General features: G+C 43.9%; 1 protein-coding gene across 2 annotated transcripts in view; it reads right to left on the bottom strand.

Annotated features, from left to right (window-relative positions):
• GLI3 (GLI family zinc finger 3) overlaps positions 1–21309 on the bottom strand; it is a 363934-nt gene that overhangs the window by 307975 nt on the left and 34650 nt on the right. For both annotated transcript variants that reach the window (XM_085607427.1, XM_085607429.1), the window contains exon 2: positions 14828–14993. In XM_085607427.1, coding sequence (XP_085463553.1) covers positions 14828–14954 — 127 coding nt within the window. In that variant the 5' untranslated portion in view covers positions 14955–14993. The remainder of the gene's footprint in view (positions 1–14827; positions 14994–21309) is intronic.

The raw sequence follows: 21309 nt of genomic DNA, 5'->3' as shown, positions 1-21309 counted from the left end.
GAGCCGGTGGAGTCGACGGACTCATGGTTACGCACCTGCGCGCTACGAGAGGTACTAGACCTGATAACGATTTTAGCAGCTTACACAGCAACCCCACACATTTTCCTACTCCCTGCTGACGAGAGGCAACTACCTCGAAACACGTGTCCTGGGATGGCACACGCCACGCATACTTGCATTCACACTCGAGCATAGGTGTATCCGCCGACGCTGACCTTCAGGGACCATTTACATTGGGGGAACACGCCTGGTAGGTGTAGCAGTGTGCGACCAATCTGGTTTAACTTTATATTCAGGCTCCCTTGAGCCGGTGGAGTCGACGGACTCATGGTTACGCACCTGCGCGCTACGAGAGGTACTAGACCTGATAACGATTTTAGCAGCTTACACAGCAACCCCACACATTTTCCTACTCCCTGCTGACGAGAGGCAACTACCTCGAAACACGTGTCCAGGGATGGCACACGCCACGCATACTTGCATTCACACTCGAGCATAGGTGTATCCGCCGACGCTGACCTTCAGGGACCATTTACATTGGGGGAACACGCCTGGTAGGTGTAGCAGTGTGCGACCAATCTGGTTTAACTTTATATTCAGGCTCCCTTGAGCCGGTGGAGTCGACGGACTCATGGTTACGCACCTGCGCGCTACGAGAGGTACTAGACCTGATAACGATTTTAGCAGCTTACACAGCAACCCCACACATTTTCCTACTCCCTGCTGACGAGAGGCAACTACCTCGAAACACGTGTCCAGGGATGGCACACGCCACGCATACTTGCATTCACACTCGAGCATAGGTGTATCCGCCGACGCTGACCTTCAGGGACCATTTACATTGGGGGAACACGCCTGGTAGGTGTAGCAGTGTGCGACCAATCTGGTTTAACTTTATATTCAGGCTCCCTTGAGCCGGTGGAGTCGACGGACTCATGGTTACGCACCTGCGCGCTACGAGAGGTACTAGACCTGATAACGATTTTAGCAGCTTACACAGCAACCCCACACATTTTCCTACTCCCTGCTGACGAGAGGCAACTACCTCGAAACACGTGTCCAGGGATGGCACACGCCACGCATACTTGCATTCACACTCGAGCATAGGTGTATCCGCCGACGCTGACCTTCAGGGACCATTTACATTGGGGGAACACGCCTGGTAGGTGTAGCAGTGTGCGACCAATCTGGTTTAACTTTATATTCAGGCTCCCTTGAGCCGGTGGAGTCGACGGACTCATGGTTACGCACCTGCGCGTTACGAGAGGTACTAGACCTGATAACGATTTTAGCAGCTTACACAGCAACCCCACACATTTTCCTACTCCCTGCTGACGAGAGGCAACTACCTCGAAACACGTGTCCAGGGATGGCACACGCCACGCATACTTGCATTCACACTCGAGCATAGGTGTATCCGCCGACGCTGACCTTCAGGGACCATTTACATTGGGGGAACACGCCTGGTAGGTGTAGCAGTGTGCGACCAATCTGGTTTAACTTTATATTCAGGCTCCCTTGAGCCGGTGGAGTCGACGGACTCATGGTTACGCACCTGCGCGCTACGAGAGGTACTAGACCTGATAACGATTTTAGCAGCTTACACAGCAACCCCACACATTTTCCTACTCCCTGCTGACGAGAGGCAACTACCTCGAAACACGTGTCCAGGGATGGCACACGCCACGCATACTTGCATTCACACTCGAGCATAGGTGTATCCGCCGACGCTGACCTTCAGGGACCATTTACATTGGGGGAACACGCCTGGTAGGTGTAGCAGTGTGCGACCAATCTGGTTTAACTTTATATTCAGGCTCCCTTGAGCCGGTGGAGTCGACGGACTCATGGTTACGCACCTGCGCGCTACGAGAGGTACTAGACCTGATAACGATTTTAGCAGCTTACACAGCAACCCCACACATTTTCCTACTCCCTGCTGACGAGAGGCAACTACCTCGAAACACGTGTCCAGGGATGGCACACGCCACGCATACTTGCATTCACACTCGAGCATAGGTGTATCCGCCGACGCTGACCTTCAGGGACCATTTACATTGGGGGAACACGCCTGGTAGGTGTAGCAGTGTGCGACCAATCTGGTTTAACTTTATATTCAGGCTCCCTTGAGCCGGTGGAGTCGACGGACTCATGGTTACGCACCTGCGCGCTACGAGAGGTACTAGACCTGATAACGATTTTAGCAGCTTACACAGCAACCCCACACATTTTCCTACTCCCTGCTGACGAGAGGCAACTACCTCGAAACACGTGTCCAGGGATGGCACACGCCACGCATACTTGCATTCACACTCGAGCATAGGTGTATCCGCCGACGCTGACCTTCAGGGACCATTTACATTGGGGGAACACGCCTGGTAGGTGTAGCAGTGTGCGACCAATCTGGTTTAACTTTATATTCAGGCTCCCTTGAGCCGGTGGAGTCGACGGACTCATGGTTACGCACCTGCGCGCTACGAGAGGTACTAGACCTGATAACGATTTTAGCAGCTTACACAGCAACCCCACACATTTTCCTACTCCCTGCTGACGAGAGGCAACTACCTCGAAACACGTGTCCAGGGATGGCACACGCCACGCATACTTGCATTCACACTCGAGCATAGGTGTATCCGCCGACGCTGACCTTCAGGGACCATTTACATTGGGGGAACACGCCTGGTAGGTGTAGCAGTGTGCGACCAATCTGGTTTAACTTTATATTCAGGCTCCCTTGAGCCGGTGGAGTCGACGGACTCATGGTTACGCACCTGCGCGCTACGAGAGGTACTAGACCTGATAACGATTTTAGCAGCTTACACAGCAACCCCACACATTTTCCTACTCCCTGCTGACGAGAGGCAACTACCTCGAAACACGTGTCCAGGGATGGCACACGCCACGCATACTTGCATTCACACTCGAGCATAGGTGTATCCGCCGACGGTGACCTTCAGGGACCATTTACATTGGGGGAACACGCCTGGTAGGTGTAGCAGTGTGCGACCAATCTGGTTTAACTTTATATTCAGGCTCCCTTGAGCCGGTGGAGTCGACGGACTCATGGTTACGCACCTGCGCGCTACGAGAGGTACTAGACCTGATAACGATTTTAGCAGCTTACACAGCAACCCCACACATTTTCCTACTCCCTGCTGACGAGAGGCAACTACCTCGAAACACGTGTCCAGGGATGGCACACGCCACGCATACTTGCATTCACACTCGAGCATAGGTGTATCCGCCGACGCTGACCTTCAGGGACCATTTACATTGGGGGAACACGCCTGGTAGGTGTAGCAGTGTGCGACCAATCTGGTTTAACTTTATATTCAGGCTCCCTTGAGCCGGTGGAGTCGACGGACTCATGGTTACGCACCTGCGCGCTACGAGAGGTACTAGACCTGATAACGATTTTAGCAGCTTACACAGCAACCCCACACATTTTCCTACTCCCTGCTGACGAGAGGCAACTACCTCGAAACACGTGTCCAGGGATGGCACACGCCACGCATACTTGCATTCACACTCGAGCATAGGTGTATCCGCCGACGCTGACCTTCAGGGACCATTTACATTGGGGGAACACGCCTGGTAGGTGTAGCAGTGTGCGACCAATCTGGTTTAACTTTATATTCAGGCTCCCTTGAGCCGGTGGAGTCGACGGACTCATGGTTACGCACCTGCGCGCTACGAGAGGTACTAGACCTGATAACGATTTTAGCAGCTTACACAGCAACCCCACACATTTTCCTACTCCCTGCTGACGAGAGGCAACTACCTCGAAACACGTGTCCAGGGATGGCACACGCCACGCATACTTGCATTCACACTCGAGCATAGGTGTATCCGCCGACGCTGACCTTCAGGGACCATTTACATTGGGGGAACACGCCTGGTAGGTGTAGCAGTGTGCGACCAATCTGGTTTAACTTTAAAAAGCATCATTGTGCCTGTGTAGGTGATCACTATGTAATGGATGTTGTATTTCTGTTTGTACTCTTTTAAATCATTTTGATCAAATACAAAAAAAAAATAGGATGCACCCGACTGAAGATAGAAGACTTCAGGAACATCGCAGGTGTCTGGGATGCAAGATCATGCTCAGAATTGGATTAGAGATAACATATTGTCAGCCATCACAATACCCACCATCGCCAGCCACCAAGAAACAGCATACTCACATTCTCATCTACCAGACAGCTGGCATGTTCACTGGCCTAAAAGATGCTTAACCAACTGGCAAAGCCTTTCAAGAGGGCTTACTGCTTAAAAACAAAAAGCATACACCCACAACTTAATAATTAATCCACCCAAACAAGAATACGAAGACAATAAAATATCCATTTCTCATCAACACCAGCTGAGCCCCATGGAAAGGCAATGGACTGCTGAAAGGGCTTGGACGCCAAACAGTTTGCAGTCTGCACACAATACACAGGCCCATAACACAACGTCTATTCAGAGTTGTCCTATTTTGTCGTTTCAATGTCCTGTGCCGCAGGCATTGTTAAAGTTGATTTTGTTAATTTCGTTGGTGTGTTTGATCGAAATGGTGATACAGAATAAAGAGACAAAAGTGACAGCACTAGCTAAATACATAGTAAACAGTACAAACTGACTCAACTTTTGCCTTGCCTTACAGCCTTTTTAGTAAAATTCATAGTTTAATCTACCTTGCTTACTTTTGACCCAGAGACCTTTGCAGCATTTATATCAAATTACTAAGGTATTTTAGTGGCAAAGAGAAAAACAGGGTATGTGGGGCTTATCTGAAGTAAAAGTGGGAGATCTTCCTACAAGCAGTCTAAAAAAGGTCAATAGAGGTTGGCATCTGATGAGTTGAAGTGTTCAATCTTAAAAGAGTACAATACATCTGTGTCTTTAAAAGGTTGAGCTTTTATACCTCACTCCCTGGATTACTAGACCCTACAAAAGTTGGTTATCACTGAGCTCAAAACATCACTTCCTAACAAAATGCTCCACACACTAACATCCAACAGAACATATTGGGCCCGACTAGTGACATTTTTCAACAGGGCCCAGGTATATCACATAGATAGCGATCACAATACCCTACACTTGCCACCAAGAAACACCAGACACACACTTGTATCCATCAGGCAAAGCCTATGCCTTCTAGCCTGGACCATTAAACAATAAAATCTTACACAAACATCCCAGTGATTAAGTCACCCAAATGTCAAATTGAATGGAATGTAATATCCATAAGATCTCATCACAAGCTTAATCATACGATGAGTATGTTGCAATTTCTTTAAGCAAAATTGGGAGCTCTCCCAGCATGTCTATATGCAGTAGCGGTCCGTGGAGGGAGTTCCGTGGGGCGGCTCCTTTGCACGCGCTGCATCGCAACATGCGATGCAGCGCGCACAACGAAATTCGTTTTATTTATTTAAATGTGTACTTACCTCCGTTCATCCATATTCCGGTGTTCACATTTCCCCACCATGCCCCTCCCCCGCCCCGCCTCACCGCCCCACGGAACTCCCTCCACGGACCGCTACTGTATATATGTATAAAAGGTCAATAGGCTGGAGCTGAGTCAGTCACATGTCTGGTCATCTGGATTACTGTTTCCAGGTCTGTAGAATACATGTCAAGAAAGAGTGAGGATGTGAAAAATGCCTGAAGCAATTAATCATAGAGGCAACAAACCTTACACAAAACACTTCCCGAGGGAAGTCTATAAAAGCCTTCACATTCCTCATATGAATAAATTCAGTCCAAAAGACTACCATTTCAATGGAAAATACTTCTGAGCACCACGGTCATGAAAGATGACACAGTAGTGATTTAGGGACCTATTCAATCACATAACATACCGGAAATTCACAAATAACTGACCTGAAGCAGAATATGAAAATACAGTAACTGTAATAAATGCATGAAAACTGACAACTAGGAGAAAGAGAAAGAGCAAGCATGGAAAGGCTTGAAAACTAGTAGAGTTTGTGCTATCAGGAAATGCAGGGTAATCAACAGATAAACTTTACTTGGTAGTTATATTCTTTGGCACAGGTTCCATATTTCAGATATCAGCAGGTATGTAACACAAACGTACCTGATGTCTAAACACATTAAATACCAATAACACACCCATAGAAAAAAAGACTGTCCTAGAAATGGCATTTTGGTCGCTTGATTTGAAGGTCCAATCTGTACTACGTACCAGTTAATGTCTATGTGTTCTATGGTCTAATGGCAAATATCACTGGTCTTTGAGCTACTCATCTAAAAGTTCAGAAATTCACAGTAGTTTTATATTTTCATGGCAAACAAATGGAGAGAAACAACAAAGCGATGCAGACGAAATTATTTAATTACGAGTGACTGTACTACTGAATATTGACACCAACAATATCGGGGCCCAAGAATATTGGGGATAGAATGTCGAGGGACAAAATATTGAAAGCAAAGTGCATGTAGGGAAGTCTATAGTTACTATTCCTAACTCCACTTTCACATACCTTAAAGCTGTAGGATATATATATATATATATTCACTTAAAAAACCATAGGTTTCACGCATGTTATAGTTAGGTGGATATTTCACTCGTAAAAAACCAATGAAATTCCCCCGTTATAGTAAGTTCAGATAACTATAACTCGCGCGCCCGCAATTCTGCTCATGACGTCACATATTACATCACTCATGACATGGTCAGTGGCATCACTCATGACATCACTGATGACATCATCCTTGTGATAGAGTGGCGGTTGCGCGAGTTATAGTTATCTGAACTAACTATAACGGGGGAATTTCATTGGTTTTTTACGAGTGAAATATCCACCTAACTATAACATGCGTGAAACCTATGGTTTTTTAAGTGAATTTGCAAGGTTTTTTAAATGCTAGTTCCTAACTATAACGTGTGTGAAACCTATGGTTTTTTCAGTGAATTTGTACTGTTTTTAAATGCTAAGTTATGTATGTATTATTATTTTTTTATATATTTATTTTACAATAAATTACGTATTAAAAATGTTTTTTTTGGGGGGGGGGGGTTTCACCGTGCGCGCACGCACCGTGCGCGCACGCACCGTGCGCGCACGGTGAAAAACCACCCCGCGATTTAAAAAAAAAAAAATTACTTTTTTTTTTCTGCCTTCGGGGTCCTTCAGGGACCCCCTGACAAAGGCTAGGGGGTCAAGAACTCTCTACCCTGCCCCCTTTTCACGTTCGCCACCTTCCTTTTTCACTCTCGCACTGAAAACAAACAAAATGGTGGCCGACACTTCCTGATTTCGACCGATTCGAACGTTGACTAACATGTAACCACCAATCAGAATTACGCTCGCGCACGTTAGGGTGCTCGCACGGTGCGCACACGGTGCGCGCACGGTGCGCGCTTATAGATATTTTTATGCTTTTAAATGCTATTTTCTCAGGAACTACTGAACAGATTGACACCAGACCTGCAAAAGGCACTTCCCTGACCTGAGGACTACCTCTCTGCCAAATTTCAAGTAATTCGGTTCAACCGTTCGGGCTGTACCTTCGACTAAAGGTCCTATGGGAAAATGCATGGGGAAAACGCGTTTTGGGACCCCCCTTTTTTCTCGGCCCCCGCTTGACGAATCACCCCGAGACTTTCAGGGTAGGAGCTGAGCGTAGCGCCCCATTAGTTTAGAAATTTTCGCGAGGATTCGTCAACCGGCGCCAAAGTTATTCAAAATAGAATTTTCAGATTTCCTATAGAAACACGGTCCTAACTATAACTATCTACTGGCGACCGCCAGTAGATAATATATATATATATATATATATATATATATATATATATATATATATATATATATATATATATATATATATATATATATACATATATATATATATATATGTTGAGTTAGGTACACATAATCTAGACTTACTAACCTCTCAATAGTTTATTTTTGATATTCTGTCCTCCATATTGTGTCCTATCAATATTGTGGTTTCATATTCAGGGAGCACGCCATTACGAGCATCACTCCCCTTCTTAATCATACAGCTATCTCCCCCACAGAAATATAATACAGATTTATCTTTAAACACAGTTTCTACATAGCTACTACAGATTGTAACCACAACCCTTCTTATTCCACCTCACTACTGCAGGGAGGAGCAGCCTGTGGAGATTGTGGACTGGGGAACGAGAGAGTAGACAGGCCCACCAAGGCACAACTTCAGTGGTATGTCCGATTTTTAACCCATTGTTAACACCTTCAAACAATGAATTTATGATAACACACAGGCTGCTGCTTTCACAAGAAGGAGATCAGAAACCTGAAGTACCAACAGCTCTAGGGCCCAATGTTAAAGCACATGCCACGTCTGGCTGGTGAAAATGCAGGTTATTCACTAACGAATGAATAACTCCCTTGACGGGTGCAGAATAGATGCTTCGGCTTTCCTTGCTGCCGACAGTTTCACCCTATTGCCTACCATGCCCACACTCAGGTATGGGAGTGACCATACTTCACTTCCTCGATATATAATATGACCCTTTTTAATTACTACTTAACTTGAGGAAGATTCTCCTTTCATTGGTCTCAGAGCTTGAGAAATTTTGAAATGGTCTCTAGTTATGACGTCAAAGCAAGAAACGCCGAAGATATATTGGCAGTTTGGACAGCCTTCATGCTGGAATTGTCATGGTGACTGTTAAGACTACGTATCTGGGCGTGAGTATACCTATTCGAAGTGAATATTTATTTTCATTTAATGACATGAAAACATGGGATATCATCAGACATTTGTGAGATAGCAATCAAAAATTATAATTATTATTGAATTATGTTAAATAAACATTTCCAACTTTAACTTTCTTATCTGCACGTCAAAACCATGTTCCCTCTTGTTTCTTTAAATAATTGCAATGGATAATTTCACATAAGCCAATCACATTTTACCCTGCAAAAATATGCTTTTAACCTTTTCTCATGAGAGGCAAGCAAAGCCCTGATTTTAGGAGTTTTTACTGGGCTTCTAGCATAACCTTTAGTCAAGACACCCGTGAGTTAGTTTTTTGGGGACACTTTGCTTTCTATTACCCCCAATATTGTTTTTTACTCATATTCGGATCCCACAAACTCTTAAAAAAAGCTTCTTAAATTTCAATTGGGAATATGCACTGTGTCGATTGAATTCAGAATACTTTCAGAATTAACTGTTTGTCACCTATTGGGCAGTCAACTCTGATTCGTTTTATACAGAGCAACCCTGCGGATTATTGCTGGGATAAATTAAGCACCATCGGAGACTTTTTCAATCTGGATGCCACTATCTGCCGTTGCATAAACTATAGGTGATCACCGGATCGCTGATCATCTTCCTCAACTACCTTCTTTCTTCTTAAAGGTTGATGCAAAAAGCTGCATTGAACAACTAGTTTATGTGAAATTAATTCGTATTTAGTCAGAGGAATTTTTCGATCATTGAATTACACAGGGAAGCCGAGCATACTCCTGAGAATGACCCAGCTGCTACCATCACTGTCAAAGGATGTGGGAGGGGCTATGCTTGGTAACTCATCCGGTGAGGTCACTGGTTCTAGATCAAAAGGCCTTCAGAGCTCCAAATATAAACAACAGTATTCAGTCTCCAGCCACCTGGTGTAATTCACCCAGAAATGGCTAAAAATAATCCGTTGGGCTGATAAAATGTATTATTCGTACCCTGGATGTGACCATGTGAATGCATACCATCCCTGTATTTTTTAGGATGGCCTTACCTACCGAAGGGTTGTGCAATCATAATAAAGCGTCTCAATGAGGTCTATTTCCAGCCAGCTCCTTCATTCACAATTAATTCGAACCACACCAGCTTGACCCTATTTGGTTTGCATTCTCCCTACTATGTGACTTTCAAGATGGCACTTTTCAACTGCTATCAGTCTTTGCTCTATTTTTTCTTCTGGCAAACCCAGAAGGGACTCCATACATCCACACACCATTCCTTCTGTTCTACTCTCTACTCTTGCTCTCAAACTGAGAAGGGGGACCTTCCCTCTGCCCATTCTTTTCCTTCTGCTTCAGCACAAGTAGAGATTGGGTCTGGCTCTTTCCTTTGGAGCCCAATGCCTAGCAGTATATATACATGATACAATTGTAACACTAGAAACCACTTTCAAATGTGAGGAAAGGCAGTAAAGGACTTAATTCCTATCCAGGGGGAAACAATGACCTTTTTTCTGTGCTACTTCATCGTTAGGCTTTGATACTATCAGGGACCTCAATCTATGTGCTCGTCTGGTTTTGTCATTCACCCTATAATGGTACAGCAATGTGTACGCACCATAACTTACCCACCACCCATCCGCCTCCCGGTGTGGTTTCTCTAGCCACACTACAAGTTGTGTTATGCTTCTGGAATGTGAGGCTAGCACTCCACCACTTTCTCCTTCAGAATTTCAGACCTCCTACTTCTGCGTGCCTTTGGTTCAAAATACCACACAGGACCAGTGCATGGCATAGTCAGCTTGGGGCAAAATATGCACATATCAGCTTAGTTTCTCTTTGCACTTAGTCAAATAATGACACTCTTTGTTCTTTTTTTCCTGTGCTTACAGCCTGTACAGAAGACACAACTGAATTTTCCCAACTCACCAGTAGGTCCCCTCCCTTCCGTTGCATCTTTTGAACATTCTGCGTAGCAGGGGTAAGCTTGCAGCCTGAGAAGTGGAGCCAGTCGATTGAGTAAAAAAAATCTACCCCTGACCTCTGCTGGTTCCACCATTAGTACACATTCTTTTTTTTTTAGAAATTCCGGCCCTTATTTCCTCACTTGTTAAATTGACTAGATGCACATATTCCTGAATTATGTGCCATGCAATACTGAGTGCCTCTTAAAATGGGATATGTGTGGCTGAATCCCAAGTGAAAATCTTTATGTATTAACTGTATGTACATGGAAAAACAGTACATCTTTTTCTCTGTCTTTATGCTTCTATGTGTTCTGCCCCTTCTTCCTAGTCCTCAACATTCCACTCCTTTTGGAATTTGGACTGGGTCTCACCCCTTCTGCCATTTTTTTTTATTCTAAGTAAGGTTTTATCATTTCCTGTAATCTTTCAGGAAAATAAAGAGACATAAAGATTCGCTTGACTTACAAGGGAGAGCAAATGAGCCATAGTGGATCAAAGCAGACTCGGTTTGAAAATACAAGCAGTTTTGTGTTTGACATTAGAACGAATGACTCTAAAATATTGCTTACTATTTGAAAACCCTTTCCTACAGCTGATCCTCTTACAATAGCCTGTTGTTTTCACTATGTGATACGGTTTTGAGTAATTATTATTTACATATTTGGAGTGAATTTAGCTTGAGGCACCTCTTTCACAGATAAAAACTAATTTTATATCTGCAGATTAATCTTACACATCTATATTCAGGCATTAAGATTTGAGATCCATGTAGTCTTTACCAGTGGCCATGTGAAACTTAACACTTTCAAATAGCGCGTGTCTCCAGTGGCGGCTCGCATAGGGCGTGCTGCGCGGCGGTGCGGTAGCAAACACGGACATACAACGGAACGGAGGAAAGTAATTATTACGTTCCTGTGTTCCGTAGTATGTCTGACTTTTATACCCCCCTCCCTGCCCCGCCCCGCAGCACGCCCTATGCGAGCCGCCACTGTGTGTCTCTAGTCCTGACATTAAAAGTAGATAGTCCGAGCTAGTGCGAGGGAAAACTCCTGAACCATCTTTATATTGGTTTTTTTTGTGGTTTTTTTGTTTTACTTGAATTTCTTTCTTTCTCACCAATGGCAAACGGAAGCATTCTCATCTTATGGGTAATTAGTATTACCGCCATCATTGAACTCACCAGGGATTGTTGTTTTTCTCGCTCAGACTTTGCACTTGTTGAACTGGTGAATGAAGTGGCCATCATGCAACTTTTCATGAAGATTCTGAACCTAAAGCAATGGAAATGTTCCAGATCATCTCAAAAGGCACTTGCCCAGTTCCACGTTCCATGAGAAGTGGTGGACTGCGGCAGCTCTGCGTTGAAGGCATGTTTTAACTCTCTGGTTTCCTGTTAGTGTAGATTTTAACACATTTCTATTTAAAGGAAGAGTGGCCTAAAAACTGGAGCCATTGCTGCCCTCTGAAGATGATGGGCAGATCAGTGGGTTTGACATTTTTAAATAGAAACGTAACTTTGTGTCTGGCCCATAACAGTATAAACACATTTACAGAAGCCCAAAGAAGGCAATGTGTCACGACTCACTTCCTGCACTTTACGGAGAGGGTAGAGTGAAGAAAAGCAGAGCAATGTGGCAAATCACAGATGTTTTGGGAGACACTGTCTAACTCGAACCATATGGCCTTGTCCAACAATAAACATAGTATCAATCACTTTTGGAAACACACAACGTGCTTTACTATGTTCGCTGTGTTTATATGGCAGAAGCAGTGAGCTATGTGCCGCTTCCCAGCAGAATAACATTTGGACAACACTTTCTCAGGCAAAGCCCCTCCTTTGGCAGATTACAAACTTGACAGATCTGGAGCAAATCAGCAGGAATTTGCTATAAAGCTATACAGTCTTCTATACATCACTGCCAGTCATTTGGGCAGAGTAATATTTTACAATTGTAAAAGCTGGAACTGTGACATATTTGACCAAAGGCTGCTAACGGAGATATCCCTATAGGAGATGCCCCCAGCAGCGGGGAACCCTTGTCTCTCAAGGGTCGTATGGTTCTGGCCTGTCACTTCAGTGATACGTCTGACATTTGACAACAATATGTCTATATCTGGGCGCACATCGAGTGCACTGTCTTATCTACACTAGAAACAAAACAGAGATCAGAACTTAGAAGTTCCAAAATGAGTGAAATGCAAAAGGTGCTGCTCACAAATGACAGGTTTCAAGAGCGCTGTGTTGATATGAAGGCTTGAGTCCAATATCTGGCAAGTGATGATCTGATGATCTTGTACATGATGGAGGGATCTCTCTCTCCGAATCGGTAAGAAAGAACACATTGCTCTGGAGCTGTGGCAATGATGAAAAGGATAGGAAATACAAGATTGGAGAACTTCGAGCTCACATGCTGCAGGTCTTGGTCTTGTTCTATGTATCCATTGCTTAAATCCATTAAAAATCTAAGGCTTGTTTGTCAGAAAATGCGGCTGGGCTAGCTCGGCCTTCTGTACGGATGTACGCTGGCAGACCCACATCGCAGCTTCCCTGGCCACCCCAGCACTACCAAATCCAGAACATGCATACACCAGCTGACGCTGCCATGGTTCCAAGCAGTTGCAATGAAGATGGCAGATACAACACAAAAGTAACTTTGTTGTTGTGATATTGGTATGAAGGCTTAGTGGTGTGATTATATTTGTATTTTACAATTAAACCTGGCATATTACAGATAAATACAGCATCATAAGCATCATTATTAAAGGTTAAAGGAATACGTGCCCCTTTTGTGGCAGCAATATTGGCACTTTCCTCTTGAGGTGGGCAGCCATATTGGAGAAGTGGATCAACACCCTTTATTAACCCCTTGCCTGCTCATGACGGAACCACTCCATCATGAGCCACGGGCGCCGTGTGCTCATGACGGAGTGGTTCCGTCATGCTGCGGCCGTTGCCGCCGCTCCGCCCACGCGGCGCTGATTCCCCGCCTGTGCGGGCGAATAATGCAAGTGGGCGGAGTCGTGACGGAACCACTCCGTCATGAGCACAGCGTGCCCGTGGCTCATGACGGAGTGGTTCCGTCACGAGCATGGCGGCGCCGTGCTCACCCCGAACCCCCCCAGCGCCGCGGCAAAATGATCGTCATATGTGCTGATAGGCCTTCTGCATATAAGCCATTTCCTTTCCTGAACCCTTGCACAATTACTCAATTTCTGTGGATACATTCTTGGGATCGTGCATGTTTATGATGCTGACTTCACATAGGAATGCAATGACATGTTTCTAAGTAAATTACCCTCTATGGCCCATATTATTAAACTTCTCACGCATGCCACAAACGTAGCAAACCTTGCTTTCATCCTTCCTGTTGTAAGCATCATTGGGTATACATGAAACATGTTTTGCTTCTGTCTATAATGCATATAGAAGCTTGCACAAGAGCAAACATGAAGGAAATGGACTGAGAAATCAATACTGAAAATAGCTGAATGGCCTTTTGCATAGTAGTAAATACTAAAAGTGATTATCTGCATATGGCCAATCGTTGTTTGCAATTGCAAAGGAGCGCTCAAAAATGACAAAAGGAATTAATCTTAACTAACACACTTTGTCCCAAATTTTTACCAATGGTCAACATTTGAAAAGCATGGACAACTTTGGCGAGCAAACACATCAAATATAATGCAAAATCTGTTTGCTGCCTATTTTACACGGAGGCAAAAGTTTAGCTTGCACGTAATCTGCAGCTATGGCGCATGATGCATTTGCTGCATAGTATATTTCTCTGGTACAAAAGTGTACCTAACCTGGTAGAAGTATATGGTAAACATAGATCTAGCTAATCCCTCTCCAGTTTACACAGGGAAATGAAAAATGCTCTGAATGCCTGCATTGCTAACCGGAGCTGCCCGCCAAAATTTCAAAACAAAACGTTCTGGGGATACATTTCACACTCACGAAGATTCAATCAGGCAAACTCGGATGTTCTAAGAAAAAAAGTGTTTGAAACAAGAGCGTGGATTACTTGCTTTCCCTAAAGCCTTTGTTAGATTATTTTAACCTTTCCTCGTTTAGGACAAACAATGACCCAGGTGCAAATGCTCAACACAGAAGGAATGCAGCGAGCAAGAATTGGCTCCATGTTCCGCTGCTTGTAAATCCCTCCGGTTACTCACCATTGGAGGTTGTGCTGGAGGCGACGGCTTTCTCGCTGACATCTGTTCGACTGGAGCCTTTCAAGATGGAATTCGCAACTTTTTTCTTCTCGGTCGGAGAAGCGCTATGGGAGTGGTGGGCCTCCATGACGGCTTCTCATAACTTCAGCTCTCTTGGCCGGGACACCTAAATGACAAGAGAGAGGCGTGAAGTTCAAACGTCATTAAATAAACAGCAAAAAGTTAAAAAAAGAATGCGTCATTCTCCTCAGCCGGCACTAACCAGAGCAAGAAACGACTGCAACGCAAAACCACCGGAGATATTAAGACCTGAGGGGCTCACAGCAACAAAGGCCGTCACAGCAAGACCACGCGCACATGTGCACCCACGCGCCGAAGGAAGCAGCGCCGCCATGTTTGTGAACTATCGTAATATCAGCAGTGCATCTGGTATCGTTTAAACTTCGCACGAGAATACTGCCGCATGTTTCCTGCTTTGCTGTGTGCAGCGCGCGGGCTAACCAGCAATGGTAGCGCATGCGCGGCTCACAACACAATTGCTTTGAAAAACTGCTGCATAACCAACACCAGTGTCTGGGTTCACTTTCACATTGTGGTGATAGTGCATCTGTGGTCTTATTGGAATAACTTTGCACTAGTAAAAAAAAAAAAAGTGCAAACACACTCATGTAACGTCTTCTGCTTGTCTGATAGGTAATAGAGTAAACCAGAAAACCAGTAACCACACTGGTTAATTTGTACCGATTATGAAAGAATTGAAAAACACATTTTCTACACAGTGTGAAAGTTGAAAGATTGCAATAAGATTGAGGCAACAGTCATTACTTCCATTTTAGGTTTAGGTGTTCATATATATGAGCATATTGCTTACAAAGTACACATGTGGGCTATGTGTGCACACCTTTTGGCTAGTGGTGTTATATGACCAACTTCTTTCAGCCATTCGCTTTAGACTTTCTCAGTCACGTCTTGGCTCAAACCAGTGGGGCATTCACCTCTCACCTAATGCTAGAGGCTGATCGAGTGTATCCTGCCACCTCAGTGCTTACATTGAAATGCATGAGGTACTTACTTCACTTCATCTGAAATAAAACATAAAACATGACTGTATCAAAGGGAAGCCTTGGCACATTAAGTCAAGACCTATTGACGTTGTCAATGCAAAAATAGTGAAAACCCAAATTCCTCTCTCTAAAATGTGGTTATCCACTGAGTATGATATCCATGTCGACTTCCACCGCAAAATTGACAAGATGCTAAATAACTTCATCTGGCGAGACAAAAAACCAAGGATGAGCCTTAAAAAATTAAGATTGACAAAAACTCTAGGGGGGTTAAACTTGGCAGACTTCAAGACTTTTCAAACAGCCTTCCTAGCAAAACAAGGGAGCTACTGGATTTTACCAGACCAGGAATACACACCGGCGTGGCTGAAAGTAGAAAGAGCCATGCTAAACAACCTAGAGCCATTAGCGCTTCTAACAACCAACAGACACAACACTCTAATGAACACCATACTTACAAACACCAGAAACGCCCTACTGAAAGTTGATCAAAAGTTAGAAAATAGAATAACAGAATCGAGATGGGAATCACTGTGGTCAAATAATAAAATAAAATACAAAGGCAAGACACTATATATGAAGACATGGGTGGAAGCAGGAATATCCCTTCCCATCCAATTAGAGGATGAAGGGAGACCCTTCACGTTCAGCTCGCTTAAAAACAAACACACTCTACCCGACATTGAATTATATAACTTTCTAAAGATAAAAGCAACACTGTCTAGAGCAAGAATGTCTAAGGCCACGCCCTCAATCTTCCAGTACATGTCTAGCCTCAACAAAACGGGACACCATGTGTCACACATCTATATATTACTGCGCCCAAATACTTCAAGACTCAACACTAAAACACAAACATACTGGGAGTCACAGCGAGGTAACACTCTAAGCGAAAAGGAAAGCCAAATACTATGGTCCTCCCCCACACACAGTAAAGTAACCCCGGTACAGGCTCAGACAAAATTCTGGATCTTACACAAACTGCACTGGACTCCCGCTCGTCTGGGGAAACTGGGGATAAACACAAATGACCTATGCTGGAACTGTAATAGCGATAAGGGAGATCTGGCACACCTCATCTTTTACTGCCCTAAAGTTAAAACCTACTGGGGACATTTTTTTAACTGTCTAACAGACATGCTAGGGTGTTCCCTTATTCCAGAGTTCGCAATCCTAGTAACTACACCTATCACGACAGACCCAATGTCTCAAAAAGATAGAGACCTACTTGACCTTTTGCTAACTGCCGGGATTAAATTGATTCTAAACAAGTGGAAGGACACATCCAAGGCATCGTTCAAAGGGTGGCTCAACTGGGTAACATATCTTAGAGGGGCAGACGCAATGTGCCTACGTGACTCACCGTGGAGACAGCCTAACAGAGGGATGTGGCCATCTATGGATAAGTACCTAGGCCCATATGAACACCCCTGAAGAAGGCGAGACTGACACCTGCCGCCTAGCTTCTAGAACAATCCACCAAGTTCCCTCTCTCTCTCTCTGTGCTCCTATACACATACTGAAGATCACGCATCTTTCCCCCTCCCACATACCTGAGACCCCTTATTAGAACAGAAGGGGAAGGCAGACTATAAAGAAAATAGAGGGAAGCGGAAGGTGCTGTAGATCGTAGAAATCGCAGATTTTGTGCATGTTCTATGTTTTTGTATGACTAAATGTTTAGTTTTGTGTGCTTTTGTTTTGTGTTCCTTTTTTATGCAAAAATTTCAATAAAAATCTTTGAAATCAAAGAAATCTTTATTACAACATTATATTATTTAGAAATGGCTCCTCAATCCATTTTCTCAATTTCTGCCCTGGAGCAACCCTCTTTCTGCATTGTGGCACAGAGAAAACAAGCAGTGGCAATGCCAATAGGTTTCGCCTATGTGAATTCTATTGACTTTGTCAAATTTTTTTTGCATATTGCAGAGCAGTTGGGCTACTGTGCAATATAACTTAAAGTAAAAAACAAAATCATACCACGGACAATAGGTGACACCTATTGGCTTTGCCAATGCTTGTTTTTACTACCGTGGCATGGAGGTGTTTTACTATTTGCTTGCTTCCCCTCGAGCTACTCTCAACAAATAGAAATCACATTCCAAAGACAAAAAATGAATAGGGTGAAATGTGTCAGTCATGAATAAACTTTTTTGAGAGATGCATAATTTTATTGACAAAGTCACATTTAAAGTGGCGCTGCCTACTAAATTATTTACATAAACCCAAAGATTTTGTTAGAGGATACTGACTTGTTTTAATGACAACCACTGACAAAGCCAATAGGTCTCCGCAATGCCCAAACTGTTGGGCTTGTCACTGTGAATGTCTTTTAGCCATGTTGCCTAGCAGCACATCAGCTGTTCAACATAGCTGAAAGTCACTGAAAGCCCAGAATGTTAAGCTGATGCCGAGTCTCTTCGCCCCCCCATCCCCATGTTGAGTTTATTGTCCTTCCCGTCCTAACACAAAAAATCTTTAGGGCGTGGCCTGCACTGGCTGCATCATAGCACTTTTGTTCACAGACTTTCAGCCGTGCTGAACAGCAGATGCTGCTAGACAACATGGCTAACAGAAATTTACATTGAGAAGGCCAATAGCTTGGGCGTTGCTGACTTCTACTGGCTTTGCCAATGCTTTTTTGGTGTTGACAGGTTCTTGCTGAACAAATGTGGAAGTGATGAAGAGAAACAGTTGTGGAGCTTTGAAGTGAAGTGAGGATGCGGCCAGAGCTGCCGGCTGTGGGACTGGGGAACCAGGTTCAAATCTTGGGGTCGGCTAAACAGTTTCTGATTCTGGGCAAATCACGTACGCTTTCCCCTGCGTACGACAATGATGTGTCATTGTGTAATGTAACTTGTGAGCACTTTAATCACTCCAGTACCATCAATTGGTGTTAGCACTATGGCAAGATGGAGGACGGAACAAGCAATCCAATACCACTGGATCGTGTAAAAAAAATAAAAACAGCAGCAACAAGGAAGGTAGTGGTGGGCTGGTCAAACAGGGAAGAAGGAGGGGATGGGTTGATGGGCAAGCAATGTCAGGAAAGGGCAAGAGGAAGCAACAATGAAGCGGTAAAATAACGACCTTAATTGAAGCAGGATCAGCGACAAAAATCAAGGTGTCATTGTGGAATGTAATTGGTGAGCAGTTAAAGCGCTCCAATACCATTGGCTCGTGTTCGTGCTATGGCAAGACGAGGATGGAGCAAGCACTCCAATACCATCGGAAACTGCAAAAAACAAATAAACAAGTGCTGTTCGTGTTTTAACAACTTTTTTAGAAATGCATTTGTTTATGTACACACACATGTATTTTAGTAGGAAGTGTGTATATGTACAAGGGAGATAGCCTGAAAACACAAGTACTCCTACGAAGTGCTTGGAAACAAAGAAAAAATAGCAGTGGAAGCCGAGTGCACAAACACAAGAAGAGGGCATGACACGCGCAGGCCATGATGCATGGCATCAAAGAAAATGAGAGTGAACCTGAAGTTTACCAATGGTAGGAGATGGGCTACCTGTAAACCCACAGACAGACACAACATGTCTCTTCGAGACAGCAAATGTGCGGAGTAGATGAGACCTAAAAACAATATATTTCACACAGGCGAAACCTACTGGCTTTTCCAATGCTTGTTGTGTTTAGAAATGGGGAGATTGAGATTAAGTGATTTATCCGTAATCACAAAATGTGGAACTGAGGCCGAGGCTAGGGAGATGATATGTGCAAAAAGAACAATTGATGGACAGAATGCAGAACAATGTCATACATTCACCCCAGTACAGAGATATGGGCCTAAATCCATGATATTCCAGTTTGGACCCCGTTATATGCAAATCAGTCTTGACACTGCGCCCAATGGGAACAGTCCAGCCCAAACTGCCAGGCCAAATCTTCCCTGGACTGGAAACAAGCATCCTAGGACCAGTTTCAGGCTTTCAACCCTCATCAGCCAGGATAGCTTGACTCCAGTGGCATGGAGAGCACGGGACCCACGTCTGGGCATACCCATCCCACTCGGGGTGACAAATGCAAAAAGAACAATTGATGGACATTCCTTCCTTCCTTCAAAACAGTCTTATTCATATGGAACACTCCAACCAGTTTGGTGAACTATTTCGTATACATGAGTGGAATGAAGAAATTCTTAGCCTAACATGTCAAAATCCATACATCGTAATTCTTTGAATCAGTATTTGGATAAATTCAACTTTTTTCACAAATAAGTGACATCAAATAGGGCAAAAGCTTTTGCCAATGAGGTGCAACTTCAGTAAGACAGGCAGTGACACACACACAGAGAAATACCAGTCACATTTCATGCATTACTAGTGTATGAAGAAGTAACATCAGATGTATGTAGCTCAATGAACACTTGTGACCAATAAAAATCCTTAAAATCGGAAATGTCTACCTGCCCAATTGTGCAGGGACACAAAACTACAAGATTACAAGTCTATTATTGCTCAAGGGGCAATATTACTCCCATGAGAAACAATAGATATCCGAACATAAGTTTAACCATATATATAAGTCCCATCACTAGCTTACGGGGAAGTTACCATGATGCTACTGCACATCAGCCAGAAAAGTTAATCAGCTTTTGGATTCAGGGAGCAAAGCCAAGGTAACCTGTCAACCGGTTGCATGCCTTGAGGCGAGCTACAACTTCGGAATCACATTTCTGTGAGATTATCATCAGAACAGGAAAACAGAGATGGCATGCTGACATAAGAAAACAAATTGCGTCGCCATCTAGGTATGCATTTTCTCCTTTTGTCGGAAAAAAAATAAATTAATGCCACCCCAGGCGCTTACTGGATAGTATGACCAAGACATCACTTCCTAGTAACACAATTTCTTTTCTTACAACAATTCTTTTGTTGTTTTCATTGACAAACATCTGAGGTTTATGCTGCAGTGAATACACTTACAGAATGTTGATAGGATCCATTAGCTGTTCATTAGTTTTAAAGTACACAACTCATTTCAAGAAGTTCTGTCAGACATATCAAACTCATAAGCTTTCTGACACTGTATACACTAATTGAGCCTCAGGTTTGTAATAGATCCAACACTACTACTTCGGGAAGGCAATAAGACTTCATTGAATATGCTTTCCATCTTCTCTTCTGCCTCCTCTACACAGGGATGAGATAGTGGGTAAGGCATGCCTAGACATGTATTAAGAGGTTCTCGTGGAGCGAGGTAAGAAGATGGCGTATAGGGCTGAAATCTAAATGTTGGCAGAAAATTGCGTCTTGCTACATAACCAATGTGGTGAAGTTTCCTTTCGGGCATTGTTATCTACTGAAGAACAAGCATTGGCATAGCCAATAAGACTCGCCTTTGGGACCTTATAAGTGTTTAGCCAGACAACAGTTGCATAACTAAATACTTATAAGGTCC

Source organism: Triturus cristatus, chromosome 5_2 (genome assembly GCF_964204655.1).
Source record: "Triturus cristatus chromosome 5_2, aTriCri1.1, whole genome shotgun sequence".
Classification (NCBI taxonomy): Eukaryota; Metazoa; Chordata; class Amphibia; order Caudata; family Salamandridae; genus Triturus; species Triturus cristatus.
The sequence above is the reverse complement of the archived record's forward strand: the minus strand, read 5'-3'. Positions and strand labels throughout refer to the sequence as shown.